Source organism: Suillus plorans (genome assembly GCF_016647745.1).
Source record: "Suillus plorans strain S12 chromosome Unknown HD556scaffold_3, whole genome shotgun sequence".
Classification (NCBI taxonomy): Eukaryota; Fungi; Basidiomycota; class Agaricomycetes; order Boletales; family Suillaceae; genus Suillus; species Suillus plorans.
In genome coordinates this window covers 853,321-874,385 of record NW_024537387.1, presented here as the reverse complement: position 1 = coordinate 874,385, position 21,065 = coordinate 853,321, and the positions used below count along the sequence as shown (strand labels likewise).

Sequence of the window (21,065 nt, the reverse complement as noted above, 5' to 3'; positions counted from 1 at the left end):
TAGAAGCACTTACCTCAATAGGCTATTGAGCACGGTGGTCCGGTTGTCAAAGTTGAGCACGGTTGTCTGGCTTTCCATAGAGTTCGGCTTTCAGAAATTTCAAGCTTCAAGTTCTATCAGGTTCTAACCTAAGTATAGCTAGTACTAGTGGTCTTCCGTCTTCTTTCTCTCTGCAGCGTCTGCCTACGTCCTCGACAAGTGAACAGTAAGGTTAACTTGAAGATTATCAGATCTTTATTAAACAAATGTTCTATAGACTTGAGAAAAAAAGTTCACCTGCCAGTGGTTTGAATGTGCGGCCTTCTCCGTCACATGGCAGGCGCCTTGAGCTGCGGTTCTACTCGTCTCATGTTGTATAAATGATGCATACACTGCGCCCCATGATTTGTGAAATGCAACGCTTTGTTGTCGGATCAACATAAAGTCCACCGGGCCGTCTTGTTCTTACCCCGATAGTGTCTTGTGAGTCATCCCGTGCCTCTTACTACTCATCCTCCAAGTCCGATGCGCGTAATTATAGTACGTAATACTCACCGAGGAAACTCCTTATATCTCCTTTGTTTTGTAAACGGTCCACCTGATCATTCTATAAGCACGAACATCCTATATCACGGGAAGTATATAAGCCCGAGTCACTTCGAGTTGTTCATTATTGCAGGTTTCTACATTCCCCGCAGCAACATGCAGAGCACTACATGGCCAGAGCGATTTGTTGACTTGAAGCGCCAGATAGTCGAGGCTACGCCCGACTATGAGAAGCGTCTCACAGAATCTTGGAAGGATCTCCTCGGAGAGCTCGACAAGCGTACCGCCGACATTGCGCAAGCTGGCCCGAATGTGAGCGCCCATGTTGTCTCCTTGATTTTATCCAACCTGACCACGTGCATAGTATATCCCCCAAGTCCGGTATGAGGACCTTGATAAGCTCTCCGTCGAGGAAGTCGATATCATTCGGCGCAAAGGCACCGTCGTTATCAAGGATGTTGTCGATGATAGTGAAGCCCGAGCTTGGAAGACTGCCCTTGATGACTTCGTCAAAGCTAATCCCCATGTTCAAGGTATTGAGTAAATATTCCGGACAATACGTTATTGATGCGGCAAACAGGATTCCCTGAGCAAGACAAGCAATTCTTCATGCTGTAGTAAGCATGTTTTTTCCAATCATTTTGAAAGATGTTCCGATCACTCTATTAGCTGGACGCGTCCACAAGTGCAAGCCCGCGCACACCCAAATGTTCTCAAAGCTTCCGCGTGGCTCAACAAGCAGTATCATGTTAAGTCAGGCAAGCCACTCGAGGGTGTTGACCTTAATGTCCCCCTTGTGTATGCCGACCGATTCCGTATTCGCCATCCTGGCCCAGGATGGAATAATTTCCCCCCTCATGTCGATGGTGCGTTCCGCTACACAAAATTGAATCATCGAAATAGCTGAGCGTACGCAAGGTGGTGCAATTGAGCGCTGGGAGGATGAAAGCTTCCGTAAATGCTTCGCTGATATTCTCAGTGGTAACTGGCGCGCGCACGACCCATATGAACTCGAGGGTCGTCTGGATGCCCGGAGCTCGTTGTATGGTAGACCAGGACAAGTGGGTATTCCCTCTGTCCTCTTAACTACCTAATCTTTGTTATTCTAGGCGACTATATTCAGGTCTTACCAAGGTTGGTTGGCAATGAGGTTTGTATTCCACGAAATTTTGGTCCCATTCACACAGCAGACCTGACATGGTCGTAATTCCAGTGAGGCTGCTCCAACACAGGGAACGCTCCGGGTATTCCCTGATCTTGTCCTCTCAAACGCATACACTATTCTCCGCCCATTCTTCCGTCCCACCGTCCCGCTCGACTCGGAGGATCTCCTCAAGCCAGAAAATTGGGTATTTGGTATGTCTACTTATTTGAACAGCATTAGCTCAAGCTGACTTCATCGGAAGATATCTCAACCCCTGATTTCCCTGGTATCTTAATCCATCCAACCGGATTCTCTGGTCCGCGTCCGACACCAGAAGTGCACCCGCACCTCAGGCTCGAGAAGACAATGACATCCGTGCCGAAGGTCAATCCGGGAGATATGGTGTTCTGGCATTGCGTATGTTTCCATTCCCTTATATTCCGTTATTTCTCATGCGAGCGCAATCCACAGGATGTTGTACACTCCGTCGAGGAAGAGCACACCGGTCAAGAAGATTCGGCAGGTATGTTCTGCATTTCTTGGTTTAAGGAACACACTAATGCAAATCGTTGTTGTTCAGTTATGTACATCGGCGCAGTGCCACAGACACCCATGAACACCGAGTACGTGAAGAAACAAGCAGAGACGTTCCTCGCGGGTATCAATCCCCCCGACTTTGTCAAGGACCAGCCGAACACCACATATGTTGGCTTAGGCGCCGACACGGATGTGAAGGAGCATATTGCGCGAGTTGCGATGGGATTACCAATTCAAGTTGCGTGAACACGACTGAAATAGATATTTTTTGTAAAGATTGTTACTGAGACAAGTTCAATACATCTAATTAAGACCCCCGGTCCTGACCGTACAAGGCATTACAGACATGTTAACAAATCAAAATTTGGCAAAACTTAAGCGAGTCGAGGGCTGGCGCTGAGATACATACATACTTTAAAATACATGAAAACACCAGTCTATTCAAAGCAATCAGGGCAGCATCTCTCTCGAACTGCGCCTAGCATTAAGAGTCCATTCATCGCAATCCGAACAGTACTAGTATTTGTCACCACACGATTCATGGTCACAGGGGATAGCGTTCTAAACACTTATATGCCTATTATATCTCGCACTGTCATATTTTAGCCGAATATGGTTATTATCTACATGATAATGTGTATATAATGGTTTGTGGGGAACGTTGGTTTTCAGTGATAACAGAACATTGAGAGGGGTCATTGCCACGCGTAAAGGTATTGGCCATCGACAGGAGATCTAAGTACGTGATCTGCTACTTGTTGGGTCCCCAGGAGGTGGTAAGGTGCCAGATGTGTATTGTATGTGGACAGGTGATCATGAGTAGCATCGATTCAACAAGATGAAACATTTGTAGATATGTACGATATCGGAATGCATGACAAATTGAGACAACAAGGATAATATTCGTGCCCTTAATAGTTAACATCCTCCTGAATGAGCGCAATAGCTTTTGCAGAGCGAGGCTTGATAGAGCACTTGAAGGGTTTGGGATGACTGGGACTACGTATCCAAACTAGCACCGCGAACGTGATGGGATACAAGACATACCTGATCGCGCCTGATGAGGAGTCAACCTCAGGGGTGTGCTCAACGCCGTTCTCGACGATCTTGGAAATATCAAACACGGCGAGCGACATCACAATAGATAGCCAGACAGAAGCATCAGCGAGGTGGATGCCTGTACATCAAAAGCAAGCAAACATCACAATACTGTTTTATTGAAGGTACTTGTGCATACCGGGGCAGATCCTGTGGAGCAGAAAGTTAGCATTCCACTCCAAATTAACTTCATGCGTACCGTCTACCAAAGCCGAAGCAGATCGTGCGAGGCTCGCGTTCGGGATCCTTTCCGTGATTGTTTAAGAAGCGTTCAGGCTTGAATTGTGAAGGGTTAGCATATATCTGCGGGTCATTGAGCATGAACCTGGCATGCAATTGTATCATGTTGAATCCAGAAAAATGCGAGCACTAACCAGATGTTAGGTATGATCAAGGATCCTTTCGGAATGTAGTACCCGTCATAGATATCATCCTCAGAGACACAGTGGGGGATCCCTGTCTTTGGGCGATTGATACCGCTCGGCAACGAAAAGAATACAATAAACACATACCTATAGGGACGACAACATTCCAGCGCAGGGATTCTTTCACAAGGGCCTCTATATAGGGGAGGGAGTCGCGGTCTGCAAAAGAGGGAAGACGATCAGTGCCAACAACAGCATCTATTTCAGCATGAGCCTTCTTCTGCACATCAGGGAACAGTGTCATCGCCAGGAAAATCAAATAGATTGTAGAGACTGTCTGTGGAGACAGGTGTTAGTTTCAAGATATAACAACTAATCTGTAATATGAAAAGAAGAGCTAACCGTGTCGGCGCCACCGGAGTATAGGGATACAGCAGACCATTTCACCATGTGATCCTCTTCCGCAGACAAAGTACGGCCTTGCAACAGATTCGAGGTGAAAGACACTGGGGCAACTCCGGCAGCCTGTGATGTGTTCAACTCGCAATCGCCGAACTGTATATGTTGGTTACCATCTGATCCTTGACGAATTTGTGTGGTGCTTCAACCAACTCTTCGAGGGTCTGGCGCCATTCACGGGCCAAGCATTTGAATCCAGCACCGGGAAACCACTCGGGAACCTTGGCCACTAGACATAGTCAGGTCATTGCAAATGTCAGAATTCCGTAGTCTTACGCCATGGCATGATGTCAACCATGAAGGCACCAGTATCGGTGGACCGCGATAATTGGTCCACAGCGCGGTCTGCAAGGTCAACGAAGCGATCATTGTTCTCCTTCACCTCATATCCATGAGAGATTCGCAGAATGATAGCGCCAGCAGTGCTATACAAAATCAAGGCCCAATTCATGCAATGATAAACACTACATACTGTCGAATATGTGCTTGCAGTTGCTCGGGTTTTGCAAACACACGCTTCAGGAACCGGCGGGTCTCAATCTCCTCAATCGGTTCGTAGACAGCCATAGCAGCGCGACTGCCAATTATGCGGTGGATGTTCTTGCGGTAATAGCGAAAATGGTCACCATAAGAGAGAAGACCCATACAGTACTTCCAGCCAACAAGTTCACCACCCATTGTAAGAACCGGACGGTCAGAGTACACAGAGCTTTTTTTGTCTAGCAATGCCATCGCTGCCTCGACAGAATTCAGCACAATGATGTGCCGACCCAGAACTTCGACATGCGAGATGTCACCTGCAAACCACTGTAATTGAAATGTATCGTGTTGGGAAACATGAGGCACACCATATTTTTTGCGCCACTTGGCAAAGGTGAGCCAAGCCTTGTTGTGGGGCATGTCTGCGACGTTCCCAATGAGAGGCCACCCCGGAGGTCCAGGGGGATATGGTGCAGGGTTCTTTCTGAATGCCTGCATGACCAGATACACTCCGGCACCAGCAAGACATAGGTCCAACCAAGTGATATTGGTGAATATCAGCATGCTGGCTCTCGGAGGAAGAGCAAAAGATCGTGTAGTGTGCGATGAGTCCGAGTCAGATGATGAATACAAGTCCCGCTCTCCACCCTAGAAAATGAGGGAACGATGCAAAGTTCAAGGTGATTGATGGAGTTCATGGTACCCTGTTATCAGTCGGACCTTACTCGTTTCTTTCGAGTCCAAACCCTGCACAGACAAAGTCCGAATACCCTCACGTCATTCACAACAAAAAGACCCCAGCCTATCTGAAAATCCAAAAGCCGAAAACGATCCTTTGAGGCTCCTACCTCGAGCTAGTTTTAGTTAGTGCACGATTTTAGTTCGTAATGCGCTGTTTTAGTTCTATGCGCTGCACTGCGAAACGTCTTGGACTTTACGAGGAAACGAATGTTGAAATTCAAATGATGGGAAATGCTAACGTCTGAAGGGTGCAGATGGAATCGTCGACACGGTGTGGAATATGAATCTATGCAAGTACAAAATGTGACAGGTTGTTGGGTTACTGGGCGAAGGCCCGCAGGGCCTTTCCGGTCTGAAACTCGAAACCGAACCTGGTATAGCAAGGTGAGCTGTGTGGGCGGGTTGGGCCCGATCAGTTCACCGGTGACAGCGATACCTAGGGAGCGGTTACCAAACGTCAGACAAATGGTTAAGGAGAATAGTCTGTATAAATCAGTTTTAGATAGTTGGTTGTTTGTTTCCGTGAATACTATTTGTCTGACTCTGATTGGGGTGTGGCGGGTGGGAGCAAAAATGTAGAACTAGATGCTTATACTGAAGCTGATGGATGAGTGCGAAGTGGGCAGAAGCAAGAGGTTCTGCGCCACTTCGCTTATTTGCGCGTAGACTTACTTCTACGTTAGCCTCGTGCCTCGGCTAACTTAGAACGCCATCTATGCGCTGCACTGCGAAACGTCTTGGACTTTACGAGGAAACGAATGTTGAAATTCGAATGATGGGAAATGCTAACGTCTGAAGGGTGCAGATGGAATTGTCGACACGGTGTGGAATACGAATCTATGCAAGTACAAAATGTGACAGGTTGTTGGGTTACTGGGCGAAGGCCCGCAGGGCCTTTCCGGTCTGAAACTCGAAACCGAACCTGGTATAGCAAGGTGAGCTGTGTTCCCGATGGTTTAGGAGGGCTATGACGCGTATGGCGAAGCTTGGTGCCCTATGAAAAGAAGGAGTGGACTCACTAATTGCTTCGCTCTAGCGCACCGGTGGTAGTGTGTACCTCGTGAACGGTTCTAGAGTGGGCGATGATTGGATGTATGGAGCTAGTATTTTCGCGTGGTCTCGCAAATAAATGGTGAATGCTTCGCTCGACCACCTCCCCATTGTTTTGACTACATCAAAAGGTACTCCTCTCAACAGGTACTCCAACGTTCCCCCGATACGCAGCCCATGACCCTTGAGGTCTGGTAAGCCTGCTGCGCTTGCTGCTAGCGCTAGTCGTTTGACGAATTCCGACTTCGATAGCGGTCTTATGCCTTTGTCGTGTTTCCACGCAAAGAGGTGTTCTTCGCCTCCTCCTGGGTTCACTCGTAAGTGATTCTGCATGGCTTCCTTTGGGTCTGTGGGGCCGTTCTGAGCAGCCCAATAGGTCTCTTCGCCCGAAAGCGGAGATGATTTCGTGCTGGGTAGTGCGAACTTGGTTACTGGTAGATTATTGCGGTCAGTGGCTTCGGACATTCCGTTTCTCGTGACGTGTTTGCGTGGGTCAAAACATTTGATTGTTTTGACCATGAATTCACCTAAACGTGCTATAGAGTAGAACATTGTCGTCATGCAGGCGTAGAAAGCTGCGTCAAGCGGTTTGTTTAAGTCCATCTGGTTGCGGATGCATGTGATGAAGTCGGGAGTGAACGGCTGTCTCTTTGGACGCTTCGAAGATGGAGGAGCAAGGACTGATGCCCCTTCGAGTAATGTTTTAAGCTCTCCCGGTTGGATCATCCAGGCTCTACCATGGAGTAAGTGCCAGGCTTTAATGCCGGCTACGAAGTTTGCTATTGCTGACCCTGAATAGGAACCAGCACAGCTGGACAGGAACTCTAGGAGAAGGTTGGGATTAACGGGGCAACGCTTGTCCTCTTCAACGTGGTTGACATCGCAGTATACGTGGAAAACTAAGAGGCCCGCCCCGTACGTTTCCTTTGTGGATTGCGCCCACGCTGACCCTATTACATCTAGGATTCGATCCAATTGCTCATCCGATACCTCGTGGTTCTGCGACTTCTCTAGCGTCGACGCTAGTTGCCTGGTACTCTCTCCTGCTGGTACCCAAAGCCTTAGTCGATCTCGTGCTAGACAGTGTGGACGAAGGACTGAAGGGCGCGGTGTTAGGGACTGTTTGTAGATTTGGGGGGTAGCTATTTGCACTGGTTGGCTTTGGGCTAACGGAGCTCCGAACCGTGAGCGGCTCTGAGAGTCATTCGTTTCGGAGCGCTGCACTGATGTGCCTTTCTTCTTCTGCTCGAGAGATCTCTTGTCGTTCTGCTGCTCTTTGCTTGACGAGTGCTCGATTGATGAGCTTAGCCGCGGGAACGGAGTATTTCCCGTCCCGCAGTAGCCGTAGTTCAGTGGGGGATAGAGGTTGGGTTGCGTCGATGAGGAACGGTTCAAGCTCACTAGCGATACCGATGGGGGGAAGAAGAAGGTGGGTGGGTCCGAGAATGCCTCTAGATGGGCCATCTGCCGGGTTGTGCTCGCTCGCGACATATGTAGTGACGATTTCGAGACGGTAGGGTAGATTGTGGAGGAAATCATGGATTCTTCTGAACACCCCGTTGACTTCTTTATTACGATGTCTGTGTTTCCACCAACCTTCCACGACTCCTGTGTTGTCTCCGTGGACGAGGACATTGCTGCTAGTGCCAGGGAGAGAGGAGATGGCATGCACGAGGAGTTCAAAGCCGATGGCTTCTGCCCAGCCAATATCTCGTTTGCCATTGAGGGTTTGCCAACCTGGAATTAGTCTCCACGCTCTCCAATAATCGCCGATGACTATCCCTATTCCTATCCCAGAGCTCGCGTCAGAGAATGCTAGAGGGTTCTGGAGTGGGGGAGTAGCGAAGATGTCGCGGGCCACACCGCCAGATTGAAGTAGTTCGGACCACCAATTAAGGTCTGTCATATCCCGCATTCCGGACCAACATCTGACGACGTTCCCACGCCTCATCCGGACCTCCGGACCTCCTGTCCATGTCTCCAGACCCAATCCTCTATCCGTCCAGATCCCTGTACTCCTGCATCTGATATCCGGATGCCAGATCTGATATCCACATCTCCGGATCTCCGGATCCGACCTATCTGTCATGTCCAAACCCAAACCTTAAATCAGCGCCCATCCCCTTATGGTAATCACCTGTCTCCGGACTTCCGAACATCCGGATCCGACCCACGTCTATCTTCCTTGCGTTCCGGACCCAGACCTATCACGCATTCATCTCCGGACATCCGGATCCGACCCGCGTCTATCTTCCGTGCCTTATCCCTTTGTATGTTCCTTCTTGAGTTAGACTTCCTCATTTTCCGTACCTCATTTCATCTCCGAGTTCATTTCCTATGATCCGTCTTATTTTCTAATACATTTCCACATGCTCGTACATAGCCTTACCCCTCTGCTTACTGATCTGCACAGACTTGCCTCTAGTATATAAACCCCAGTAGATACTCCTGTATTTCCTCAGTCTGAATATCATACACATATTAGTCCTCGCACTAGTCTTCACACTAAGTCCTCGTAAACAGTTCTATTCCTCCGACTTAGTAATCATCCATCTCAGGCCTAGGGAGGAATTCCCTAGGCCGGAGCTCCGCTCCTCCGCTCCTCCGCTCCTCCGCTCCTCCGCTCCTCCGATCCTCCACTCATCCACTCATCCACTCATCCACTCATCCGATCCTCCATTCCTCCGAGTTTCCGGAAGTTCCTCCGGAACTTTCCCGCGGTCCTCCGGACCTATTCTGCTTCGGACTTTGTCCTTGCAGCCTTTCCTCTGTTTCCTTCTACTCAGGACGAGTCCTGAGTAGCCATTATACATATCCCTGTCAGGACGAAACTCCATCGTAATTTCCGGAAGTTCCTCCGGAACTTTCCCGCACTCATCCGGAAGTTTCTCGCACTCGTCCGGAAAGTCCTTCCGAAGTTTCCCACGCTCCTCCGGAAGTCCTTCGGACTTCACTGGACTTTCTCCGGACTTCATTCTGAAGTTAAGGGCACATACTCGGGTAAGGGGCGCAGCGCACGAGCTGAAGCCAAGCCCCTTGGAATCAGTCCTACCCTTTGTGCATGGTCTTAACAGTATATTCAGACTCACACCTTACCGAGTATACTGAATCCTTAGATCATACCTGAAATCGGATCTGACTTCTGTCCCTTGGAAACTGTGTATTCTTCCTCCGAACCCTCCATTTTCCTGTATCCCATTTCCGATGAAAACTCCGGATTTTCCGGAGCTCATTCTCCATTCCCTGCATCTGTAAACATCCGCCGGAATGCTCAATTTCCACCCTTCATGCTCTGCTGTCATTTCCACTTCAGTATCATGACACTCCGGTCCTGAAACCAAACAGGATTGTCACCTCCGTGGCAGAACAAATAGGTTTTCAGACTTGATGTCCTGTAATTCCCTGATCCGATCCTATCTTTCCGACGCCCCACAGTTCCCTGTAACTCCGACGTTTTCCGTTTCCGAACTATTTCCTGAACTGGCAAAGTCAACTCCGGAATGTCTCAAACATTCAACTCATTTGGATTCTCCTCGTACCACCTAGAATATACTTGCTCACCCACCATGATCCGTTGATCAATAGGGTATTTTGCAGACCTCCTTTCCGATTGGTACTACAGGAAATGCCTTAGACCTCCGACGTCAAATCCGCTTTTTTGCGGAACCCCTATCTTCGGACTAGCCATGTTCCTTCCACTGGTTTATTTCCAGTCCGCCTCCATGTTGGATGGCACCTCCTCCGGTCAAAGTCCGGACCCCTATCCACCATTCATATCCGCCACCCATTTAGCATTCACCTTGTATTGGTATCCATTACCCTCCTTGTAGGGGAACTCCATCTTTCATGATGGTTTTCCTGCCAAGTGTTCGGGTTTTGATTCCTCTGACAATGGCCCGCTCGGGTTCCTGCCTCCATTTCCGGATGGCACTCTTTCCTCCGCTCTAGCCCCTATTTTTCCTTCCATTGTCCGGAAGTTCTTTGTTGACTCTCCTCTGACATTGGGAATGTCTCCCGAAAGGGAGGATAGGAATTTTGCTTCTGTTACATCCTATGCAAAATTCCTGACCATTTCCTGGCTTCATTATCCACCTCCGGACCTTCGAACCAAAACTCCGGAGCTCGTCCGATTCATTCTCCGGAAGTAGGTCCTGGAAAACCATCTGTTCCTCTCCAGAAGCCTGTCAGTCTTACATCCGACTTCCCGTCCGAAATCAACAACTTTCCGAACCCCTCCGCGTTTTACCCCTATTTTCCGGAAGTTTTGTAACTCCGGATCTCTATTGGCTTTCTTGATGAAGGTCTCCGCCCCTCCGATCTATAACTCCGGTTTGCTCCTTGTCATCTCTGAACTTTTCCGGATCAGAATAAACATGCTTTGCGATTGTTCTTTACTGTTACTGATACCACGTCCACTCCAGTTCCTGCCCATTTTCCTCCGGGTCCAGGAAATTGTTGAAGATAGCTCCAGATAGCTTCGGATAAGCTCCGGATAGCTTCGGATATCTTCGGACGTCCGGACTTTTCAGTATCAAAGTATTCTTTTGCATTATAGCTCTGGATAGCTTCGGATAGCTTCGGATAGCTTTGGACGTCCAGACTTTTTCAGTACCAAAGCATTCCTTCGCATTATAGCTCATCCGTCCATTCCATTGTCAAATCTCCATGTTTCCGAAAGATCTGTTCACTCCTCCGCTCCAGGACAAGTTACACCCGCTCCGGATCCGAAACACTCCTATGGGTATTCTATGCCATAGCCCGGACATGTTTTATACAATTGTCCATCCTCCGTCCTCACTTTTCCACTCTGCAATCCTTCCATCCGTCCTCCCGTCCTTTTTTCTCCGGATACCAATGTCCGACCTTTACCCCTATTTCCGGAGCTCAATACTCCGGATTTCTGGTGGCTTTCTTCATGGAAGCTCCTACTCCTACCTCCGATGCACCCCTTGTCTCTGGACCACCTCCATTTGGAATGGATATACTTTGCAATAGCTTGTAGTTGCTTCGGACCCGCTTCCGCTCCTGTCTTAAAGTCCCTCACCATTCAATAGTGTCTTCTCTGGAATCTGTTTCGGATCCGGAAAAGCACTGGTGATACCTCCGGAGTTTTTAGCACTACAGTCCTGCGTTGCATTGTATCTTCCGTTCCATTCTGTTCACTCTTGTGACTCACGTCCAGTTTCCTCCGAAAATCCAAAGCTCCTGCCGGAACCCTGTGCCCATTTTTCCTCCATTGATGTTTGGAAACATCTCCCAAAAAGGGGGATAGGGACTCCACTTGAGTATTCACTTCACCCTCATCAGCCTGTGTTCCACCCGGAATTTACTTGCTCCGTCCCATAAAGGAACAATTTCCACTGTCTTGCGCAATCATCCATGCATGTGCAGCTTTCCTATCCGACCCATAACCTATCCGGACCATTCAGTTGTATTTCCGGCCGGATCAGCTCCGGAAAACCGCGGGAAAAGCGCACATTACATTGCATATCATTGGAATACATCCGGAACTATTCATCCATGATCTTTCTAGGCCATTGATAGTCATCCGATGCATTTGACTTCACTGCCTAGTGTTCCATCGTGTTTGACTGCACTTCCACCTCACTTCCTCTATGTTCCGATCCACTTCCTATGGGTTTCCACGCCATAGCCCCTATCATCCGGAACTCCGGAATTCCGAACCACTTGCAAACACCTCTGTCCTATCGCATACATCTCGTCCGATGATCCATTCTCTTCCTCCGCTTTTCCGACTCAATATCCATTCTGACTCCCATCGGATATTTCACGATAGACCCTGGCATTGCCAAACACTTACGTCCGGACCTCCTATCATGTTTTCTGACGCACTTCCGGCTCGAGTGATAGCACACATCGCAGATCGAAATCCATTCAACCTCAGACCTCCGTACAAAGGAAATCATGCCTCATAGCACTCCTTTCTCACTTCCTGCACTCCGGAAGTTCATCAGTCATCATGCGATTACATCTCCGATCATTTTCCGGTCATAGGGGCTAATTTCCGGATTTCCGATGATGCACTTATCCTTAGCTGTACCTCAGTACAAGCTCTGCTTCATGGAGAAAGATATGTCTCACAGGACTCCTCCGTCACATCAGAAAGAGGCCTGCATCGCATCCACTCTTACCCTCTTGTCCTGCACTCGCTGCATTTCCACTGTCCTGATACAACCTCCTCCGCTCTGAAAGCTTCCTCCGATTTTCCCACGCATTTTCCGGACTTCCAGTCACCTTCGGAATTATCCTCAAAGTGTTCCAGACTTCCACTCCGGAAACCTATTTGTCCTCACATCACATCACCATTCTTCACCACCGTCTATGACGTCCAGTTTCCAGATGAAGTACTAGGCATCATAATGAACCATGTGTGTGTCAGGAACATTTCCGAAACCTCCGGAGATTTTCAGCTCATAGGAACCAATCCTCCGGAATCCATCCATCATTGTCCTCTGCCATATACCAGCAATCTCCGTTCCGGACTTCCTGAGTCTTCAGCCTCGAGGGCTCGGCCTTAAAGGGGGGATACTGTCATATCCCGCATTCCGGACCAACATCTGACGACGTTCCCACGCCTCATCCGGACCTCCGGACCTCCTGTCCATGTCTCCAGACCCAATCCTCTATCCGTCCAGATCCCTGTACTCCTGCATCTGATATCCGGATGCCAGATCTGATATCCACATCTCCGGATCTCCGGATCCGACCTATCTGTCATGTCCAAACCCAAACCTTAAATCAGCGCCCATCCCCTTATGGTAATCACCTGTCTCCGGACTTCCGAACATCCGGATCCGACCCACGTCTATCTTCCTTGCGTTCCGGACCCAGACCTATCACGCATTCATCTCCGGACATCCGGATCCGACCCGCGTCTATCTTCCGTGCCTTATCCCTTTGTATGTTCCTTCTTGAGTTAGACTTCCTCATTTTCCGTACCTCATTTCATCTCCGAGTTCATTTCCTATGATCCGTCTTATTTTCTAATACATTTCCACATGCTCGTACATAGCCTTACCCCTCTGCTTACTGATCTGCACAGACTTGCCTCTAGTATATAAACCCCAGTAGATACTCCTGTATTTCCTCAGTCTGAATATCATACACATATTAGTCCTCGCACTAGTCTTCACACTAAGTCCTCGTAAACAGTTCTATTCCTCCGACTTAGTAATCATCCATCTCAGGCCTAGGGAGGAATTCCCTAGGCCGGAGCTCCGCTCCTCCGCTCCTCCGCTCCTCCGCTCCTCCGCTCCTCCGCTCCTCCGCTCCTCCGCTCCTCCGATCCTCCACTCATCCACTCATCCACTCATCCACTCATCCGATCCTCCATTCCTCCGAGTTTCCGGAAGTTCCTCCGGAACTTTCCCGCGGTCCTCCGGACCTATTCTGCTTCGGACTTTGTCCTTGCAGCCTTTCCTCTGTTTCCTTCTACTCAGGACGAGTCCTGAGTAGCCATTATACATATCCCTGTCAGGACGAAACTCCATCGTAATTTCCGGAAGTTCCTCCGGAACTTTCCCGCACTCATCCGGAAGTTTCTCGCACTCGTCCGGAAAGTCCTTCCGAAGTTTCCCACGCTCCTCCGGAAGTCCTTCGGACTTCACTGGACTTTCTCCGGACTTCATTCTGAAGTTAAGGGCACATACTCGGGTAAGGGGCGCAGCGCACGAGCTGAAGCCAAGCCCCTTGGAATCAGTCCTACCCTTTGTGCATGGTCTTAACAGTCTTCGGCTACTGTTTTCCCAGCCCTTCGGGGTGAGAAAGGGTTGGATTGACTAACCGCTAACATATCCTCGAGGCTGGTGATGTACGCTCTGCCTCGAGGTGCTGCGGCACACGCATGCAATAACTTGCCATAAAGTTCTTGAACGTCCTGGAGGACGTGTGCATGACGCTTCCTCCACCTGTGTATGGCCGCTAAGTACTTGGCTACCTTAGCCTCGCTTAATGCTACTATCATTAGTTTGAGGTTCCAACAAAAACCTATGTAAATCGTGGACGTGTTGAAAAGTTGGTCTTTCAAGACCTCCCAGATTAGGCCTAGCTCGTCTGATAGGTCATTTATGTCCTGTAGGCAGAACGTAAATAGGGCATCGTGTTTCGAACGAGGTGATCGGTTCGAGAGGTCAATTAAGGGGAGCGCGCGACTTTCGTTTGATTCTTCTATTTTTCCACTGATAGGACAACGTTCACCGAACCAGAGTCTTCCTTCCGTTTGCCTTAAGCCAGAACTGGCGAATTTTTCATGCCATGTCTTTCTGTCCTCGTTATAACGTTCGAGAAATTCGCGACGTATCCTGAAAAAGATGTGGTCATCTACCCACTTGTCTAACGGTCCGATGCCTTCGTGTCGAAATATTTCGGCTCCGGCATCAGCTATGTGACCGTAGATTCCTGCCGAAGGCGTTGCGCCGAAGGCTGTACAAGTATCCACGCAAAAGGATGTCTCCGAAACTCTGACTATACCTGCCGGCCATTGGGATTCATGTAGCGGTACTGTTCGGTAAGCTTCAGCTATGTCCCGAGTCGCTACTTCTGACCCTGGAGGAAGATTGGCTATCAAGTCGTAGATTATTGAGAACTTTCCCCATGTTGTTGGAAAATCGTTAGCGTTTATGCTTGAATTCACTGAAGCGTTTGCGAATGTCGCGTTGATTTTGTGCGGGAATGAGAAGTTCTGAATGAGTCGGAACTTTCCAGGTTTGCCTGGTTTTGGAATAATGGACAACGGGGACGATTGGAAAGGTCCGATCAGTCGTTCTAAGGTGTCAGCATCGAAAGGGCCGATGTATCTTCCTTTGTCGATCTCTTTTTGGATAATGGCGCGAAATTCGATAGCAAACTCGCTAATCGAGTCTTTATTAGGGGGGGTTTGTACATTGGTGATAACGGGAAAGTCTATTTTGAAGCCGCTACGAAGGCCGTCTGCGATCTTCGCGAAACGTTTAGCTAACTCTGGGTGATTGAGCGCGCGATTCCAAGCTTCTGCCTTATACGGCGTTAGCGGATTCTGCTTTCTGCGCTCGAGCGCATCTTTGGGCTCCATGAGTGGCGGCCCCGCACCCTGAGCACACATGTTTGGCGTCGTGTCTGGCCACGGAACAGCCCTCTTCGCGCTGCCAGGCAGTGCAAAGCTGCTTTCCGTCTTTCGTCCACAGACCCTTGTGGATGCGTTCCGCAAAGGTCTCGTGTTGCTTATCCCACGTGTGGGAGGCCATGCACTCGATGGTCTTATGGGGGTTACGTCCGAGGCACACTGCGCAGCATGGGAGGGGACCAGATGCAGGAGGTGCACGAATGGTGCGTACCTTCTTGTTAAAGTTTGATACTTCTTCTGCTGGTGGGAGAGGGCGTTTTTGCCCGCTGGCGACTTGGCGCGTTGAAGTCATTTGTGGCGGCCGTAGAGAGTCTAGGTTGCTGGCGATGAACGCCGCCGCTGCTTGCTGTGATAGCAATTGATGCATCCACATGTGGTATGTGGTTTCGGTTGCGCGTGGTGTGCATCCCAGGGGTGTTCGGTTGTGATAACCCATGTTTGTGATGAACATTTGTCATTAAGACAGCCCCAATAGACAGCGTGATGTGTCATTGGGTGAGGTTGTGATAACCCGCGTTTGCAATTGGTGTTATTGGCACGCAATTGGCCAATAACGTTTTTAAAAGGGATGCGATAGCCCAAGGAAGAAGATAGTGTGGTTTTGAAGGCGTTCGAAATGGTGAGAAGACGGGCTTGTGGGAGGGATTATGACTGACCTGTACTGCCATCACTGTCTCCTTCTCGTGTTTCTCGTTGAACAATTCCTCCCTCGCCTCCAACAGCAAGTCTTGATTGATTTCTTCCAAGCTCCAGCCTTGCGCGGTTCCTATGGTGAGGTGCCAGCGGCGGCGTTGTTGGGATTGGTATAGTAACAATGCTCTTTGTTTGAGGGGGTCGGGTGTATGGCGCCAGCGATGAGACTGTAGCGCTGTCCAGAATTGAACATGCATGTCCACCCGGTCATCCGGCCAGTCGTGCATCTTCATGGAAAGGATCATGCGCGGTGCAGCTTCATTGAACTCTTCCCAGGTAAGATTCTCGTCTTTGACTACAGGTGCTGCTTTCGGGTCTTTGACCGCCGCTGCGGGGACCCAGGAATGGATTCCATCCGCAGCGGGTAACATTACCAGCGCTTCTGGTTCGGCGATGGATGTTGATACTCTGGCATCATCTAAGCCCTTGTTAGTGAAATAATGTAATTCACAGTAGTCGCCTGCTTTGAGTTTCCGAGTCGCATACTGCGCTGGAAGGATAGTGGGGTCCGAAGGAACTTTTCCGCGCTTGATGGGTGCGTACTTGTTTTTATTCTTCTTTCTCTCCTCTAGCCGTGCCGCTTCTTCCTCGTCTCTGCGGTCTTGTTGTCTTTGGAGCTCATCCTCCTCTGCTTGCTGACGGGCTTCGCGCAGGCGATCTTGTCTGTCTGCCCAACGCTGTTTCTCTGCGTTGTTGTTCACGTTCCATAAAGTTGCTGGTACTCAGCTAGAGCATAGTCCGGTCTGATGGCTTCGTTTGGATTAACGTTGGCCATGTCGTAAAAGGTGTAAGCAAAAATGTAGAACTAGATGCTTATACTGAAGCTGATGGATGAGTGCGAAGTGGGCAGAAGCAAGAGGTTCTGCGCCACTTCGCTTATTTGCGCGTAGACTTACTTCTACGTTAGCCTCGTGCCTCGGCTAACTTAGAACGCCACTATTGCATCGAAAATAGTATGATTCATGAGGCCATCAGTCAAAATTTGTAAAGATAATCACTGCGGAAACGAGAAAATAGTTCTACCCTATTCCGAGATAGATAATTTGTATAAATGTACCCAAACCCGCGTCGACTAGTAAACCCCACCCAAAATCGATGTGCTGCAAATTTTGAGAGATCCTGGGAAGCCCGCAAATGTGAGGGCGTCTCTGAAATTAATATCCATAGAAATACAAGAACTCCCATTTGGTTAGTTGCAAGAAAGAAAGTAAGAGGTGACAGAGAAACCGCCCCAATGCGTAGCAATACAGCATCACGCCGGCGCCAGTAGTCTACAACAGAGAGATGCAGAACAGGACAGACCAAAAGCAAGAAATACAATGACATGTTTGCGTAAAGAATCGTAACGTAAATCCCTTTGCTGATCGATGATCCATAGCAAGGTGAAGAAATTCTACCAAGACTGATTGGCATTTAATGGTGCAGGCCAGTCGGGCAAGTTCGACAGCGCAGCGTTGCAAGATTCGCGCACGCGTCGCTTGCTCACAGCATCTCCTGACTGTCTATATGAGGAGTGAACCTCTTTCAGCTGAAATGCAGAGGCCGCGACGGTATCTGTAGAAAGTGCATGATGAATATTGACAAAACTCGTAGTAGAGTATAGAGATTACCATGATACGAGTTAGCTTCTTTCACAATCTGGAAGAATGGGTAAGTCAAGTGCAAAGCATTCGGTGAGGAAGCAATTACCTGTTGCCATTTCTGAAGTTCGCTGCCATATGCCTGATAACCAGATGGTGGACCGAACAAACCCGGCGCACCGTTCCCGCCCAGTTGCTGCACTACCCTTTCCGCCTCTTGCTTGCGTGTAAGCCAGGCTGCGCTGAGCACATCACAAGCGTTAAACATCTGCTTCCACGTGTACGGATCCCAAGCCTCCAATTCAGCTTTATGTTGGCGAATATAATCCCGAGGGTGCATCGCACCACCAGGATTGTGGCTTGCAAGGCTAGTTGGCTGGGAGCTGGACCTGTTATGTGAAGGAGTGGGGTGGGGTGTGTATGGATCAAACTCAGAGAGGTAACTCGGGGTTTGTCGCTGAGGCTGGTAGCCACCTTGGTAGCCTCCGTATTGCTGTTGTTGCTGCTGCTGCTGCTGCTGCTGCTGAGCATACTGGTTCTGGTACCCGTTTGGATATTGTTGATAAGGCTGTTGGAAGTCTACTTGGGAGACTAGCTGTTGTCCAAAATGACCAGACGGCTGAAAAGGCAGGCCAGTCGATTGTGAGCCAAGTTGTCTGGTGAAACGTGAAAGTAAGCCTGCAGCTAATGTAGGCTATGTACGATTGACATACCCCGAACTATAAGACGTAGATGCATACTGATTCCGTTGGTATTGCTGTGGCTGGTTGTAGGGTGTCTGTCCTTGAAACTGCGGATATTGTTGTTGTGGTTGTTGTTGTTGTTGGAAATAGGGCTGTTGCTGATAACCGGTGTCGTAAGACTGGTAGCCCATCTGCGGCGGCGACTGTGGAAGGGTCGATGCAGAAATATCGGGGAAACGGGCATGTGCAGGGGCAGCCTGAGCATCACTCAAGAACGGGTTGTTGCTTTCAGCTTGGAATCCGTTATACATGTCCGTCGATCAAAATAAACACCAAGACTCCCAGACACGTTAAATGGTGTATATAGTGGTACGAGTAAGAGGATCGAGAGCAAGATAATATATATCGATGTTTCGATTGTTTATATCGTGGGTACTGCTGCGTGTGTGTGGTCACCGGCTGCGGCTGATGTGACTATACGGTATATATTGGTTTGCACGTTGTTGTATCTACTTTTCGGTTACTTTCTGCCGCTGTAGCAAATAATTACTATTACTATCTGGAAAATCACTAGTAATCTGTAGGTAAGCGTAAGTAGTGCTGAAACGTGTAGCACTTCGGATCACATTATAATGGAACGGTTTGAGGGACGAGTCCTCCTTGAATGGAATGATAACATTCCATGATCGATCCCATTTGGACATCAAAAGTGTACTATCGAGCGAACTCTCAGTGATGTACGATCTTCTGAATGCACACACCTGTATATCAGTGGCCATCCAACTTAATTTCTTGTTACTCCTTCTGTCTGTTTCCTCGATCGGAAGTAGGGCAATCATTGGAGGATACCAACCAACTGCATGAGAGTCGTCTGCTTGCAGTACTGCAGGGTATGACTCGAGCCACATGCTCTCGAACAATCTATAATTCCAACTGGACAGTACAAGGGCATTGTTCTTGTGACATGCCAGGAATGATAAATGGCATAGCGACCTAACACAGTGGCAGGTTCTTCAAAATGTGAGCCTCTATCCCGACTCGTCGACCTCCGTAGTGAAGACTAGGCAAGCCGAATCATCCCCACCGCTAACAACAACGGAACCTTGGAGTCCCAGAGACGCGCTGAGTATAGGGCCATGGTGCCCGGTGTGCTCCTTGACTAATGCGCCAGTGCGAGCATCCCACGTGCGGAGCGTGTTGTCTGCGGACGCTGACACTATCAAGTGACTTTTTGGTGCCGGGTGAGTTAACAGTGACGTTACTGCGTCCTTGTAGAACGTCAGCGCAGTAACCTTCCAATACAAACATTAGTTTACCTGATGCTCGAGAGTTGCGCGGAGTCTCATTGTGGTGAGGTCCCATACACACGCTTTCCCATCCGTCCCCCCAGTAACTACAACACCAGGGCTGCTTCCCGTTCCAGCGAGATCGACAAATTGCACAGCTTCAACGCTCTCCCCCTCAGCGTGTCCTCCAAGGGCACCGACGACCTCGCCCTTACTGAGACTTACTACACGTACACTCCCGGACGTTCCACCGACAACTGCGAGCGTAGAAGAAGCATTTATTGCAAGAGATGTAATGTTCTCAAGATCAAAACGGGCGTCTTGTGGTGAGAGTTTGAACAATGGAGTTGGTGATCGCGGATCCCAATACATGAGAGTTCCGTCCTCAGAGGCGGTTACTATACGCTTGCCTGTTGAACAAAAAGTTAATGATATTTTTTGGGCTCCAGTACTTCGGACTTACCGTCAGGCGTAAACTCTCCACATTGAACTGGACCACTGTGTCCGGCGAATACCTGCATGGTATTCCCCGATGGTACTGTTAACGTGAGTATGTCAGGGAGGGCTAGTATACCATTGACATACATTGCCACAGCCAAACCGTAGAATCATTGGAGCCTGCGAGTAAAATTGTTCCGCGAGGATGCCAGCGTAGCCACTGAATTTGAATTATCGAAATATAGTCCAAGGAGTTCACTGATACACTTACAATCACTTCATCCGGACCCTGAAGCTCAGTCAAGAACTCCCAATTTCTGAAGTCGGTTGTACCAACTCTTCTCCATATCCTCACCTTCCCATCCATTCCACCAGTGGCAACCATCTGGCCGTCGCTGCTGAAAGACGCGCTGCATACGCTATCCGTGTGCCCAGTAAGCTTTACGATAACTTCTCCGTCCGTTATATCCCATATGTATCCAAGATCATCTTCACCCCCGGAGACTGCAAGAGGTTCTGTAGGATGACATGATATAGCAAATACAGAGCCATTGTGAGTGGCAAAGTGCTGCAGCGAGTTGTCCTTTACATCAGAATCGCCGGATGGAAGATCGCCAACCCCTTCTTCTGCTTCATCATCTTCGTCCATAGGATGATCACCATCATCGGGAACCTCTGCAAGGACATCGCCCGAGTCGATGAACGCGTCCCCTTCTTCATCTGAACCGTACTCCACTGTTTCCTGGGCTGTATTCATCGATAGTATCAGAGTGATTTGGTCGGTGTTGTTTTGGAGAAGCCCTGTTATATGGTTGCAACTGCTGAGAAATCTCGCTGAGTCAAGCTATACCGAAAAGTGATAACG

General features: G+C 49.1%; 5 protein-coding genes across 5 annotated transcripts; 1 reads left to right on the top strand and 4 right to left on the bottom strand.

Moving 5' to 3' along the window:
- The first annotated feature begins 28 nt into the window (after positions 1–28).
- On the top strand, positions 29–2,523 carry HD556DRAFT_1327910 (uncharacterized protein). The gene is made up of 11 exons (XM_041301590.1): positions 29–205; positions 257–837; positions 890–1,058; positions 1,106–1,142; positions 1,195–1,391; positions 1,444–1,586; positions 1,635–1,675; positions 1,739–1,881; positions 1,932–2,086; positions 2,141–2,192; positions 2,250–2,523. The coding sequence occupies exons 2-11, from the start codon at positions 505–507 to the stop codon at positions 2,450–2,452; spliced, it is 1,473 nt and encodes a 490-aa protein (XP_041166624.1). The 5' UTR covers positions 29–205; positions 257–504; the 3' UTR covers positions 2,453–2,523.
- A 559-nt stretch (positions 2,524–3,082) lies between these two features.
- On the bottom strand, positions 3,083–5,179 carry HD556DRAFT_1478398 (cytochrome P450). Its single transcript, XM_041308563.1, has 11 exons — positions 4,977–5,179; positions 4,601–4,925; positions 4,405–4,553; positions 4,242–4,357; positions 4,072–4,194; positions 3,817–4,006; positions 3,679–3,760; positions 3,504–3,629; positions 3,444–3,454; positions 3,254–3,383; positions 3,083–3,199 (listed from the first exon to the last, which is right to left on the bottom strand). Exons 1-11 carry the CDS (start codon positions 5,170–5,172, stop codon positions 3,118–3,120), a joined length of 1,530 nt encoding a protein of 509 aa, XP_041166623.1. The 5' UTR covers positions 5,173–5,179; the 3' UTR covers positions 3,083–3,117.
- Positions 5,180–16,320: 11,141 nt separating this feature from the next.
- HD556DRAFT_1212318 (uncharacterized protein) lies at positions 16,321–16,923 on the bottom strand (the record flags this gene model as incomplete). Its single annotated transcript, XM_041296588.1, has 1 exon — positions 16,321–16,923. A coding segment is annotated over one exon (603 nt), but the record flags the coding sequence as incomplete, so codon positions are not given.
- A 219-nt stretch (positions 16,924–17,142) lies between these two features.
- HD556DRAFT_1327882 (uncharacterized protein) lies at positions 17,143–18,936 on the bottom strand. The gene is made up of 4 exons (XM_041301589.1): positions 18,507–18,936; positions 17,903–18,449; positions 17,824–17,851; positions 17,143–17,767 (listed from the first exon to the last, which is right to left on the bottom strand). Exons 1-4 carry the CDS (start codon positions 18,785–18,787, stop codon positions 17,607–17,609), a joined length of 1,017 nt encoding a protein of 338 aa, XP_041166621.1. The 5' UTR covers positions 18,788–18,936; the 3' UTR covers positions 17,143–17,606.
- Positions 18,937–19,504: 568 nt separating this feature from the next.
- Positions 19,505–20,957, bottom strand: HD556DRAFT_1429126 (ribosome biogenesis protein Sqt1; the record flags this gene model as incomplete). The annotated part of the gene is made up of 5 exons (XM_041304786.1): positions 19,505–19,744; positions 19,793–20,172; positions 20,226–20,300; positions 20,348–20,420; positions 20,472–20,957. The coding sequence occupies 5 exons, from the start codon at positions 20,955–20,957 to the stop codon at positions 19,505–19,507; spliced, it is 1,254 nt and encodes a 417-aa protein (XP_041166620.1).
- Positions 20,958–21,065: the final 108 nt, after the last annotated feature.

Coding starts and splice junctions, on each gene's coding strand:
- HD556DRAFT_1327910 (XM_041301590.1), top strand. CDS start 505: ATGCGCGTAATTATAGTACGTAATACTCACCGAGGAAACTCCTTATAT. Junction 1,143..1,194: donor AAGCAATTCTTCATGCTGTA/GTAAGCATGTTT, acceptor TCACTCTATTAG/CTGGACGCGTCCACAAGTGC. Junction 1,676..1,738: donor CAAGGTTGGTTGGCAATGAG/GTTTGTATTCCA, acceptor TCGTAATTCCAG/TGAGGCTGCTCCAACACAGG.
- HD556DRAFT_1478398 (XM_041308563.1), bottom strand. CDS start 5,172: ATGCTGATATTCACCAATATCACTTGGTTGGACCTATGTCTTGCTGGT. Junction 4,926..4,976: donor CAAGTGGCGCAAAAAATATG/GTGTGCCTCATG, acceptor AGTGGTTTGCAG/GTGACATCTCGCATGTCGAA. Junction 4,195..4,241: donor AATTCGTCAAGGATCAGATG/GTAACCAACATA, acceptor AACACATCACAG/GCTGCCGGAGTTGCCCCAGT.
- HD556DRAFT_1327882 (XM_041301589.1), bottom strand. CDS start 18,787: ATGTATAACGGATTCCAAGCTGAAAGCAACAACCCGTTCTTGAGTGAT. Junction 18,450..18,506: donor TCTACGTCTTATAGTTCGGG/GTATGTCAATCG, acceptor ACGTTTCACCAG/ACAACTTGGCTCACAATCGA. Junction 17,852..17,902: donor AACTTCAGAAATGGCAACAG/GTAATTGCTTCC, acceptor CCATTCTTCCAG/ATTGTGAAAGAAGCTAACTC.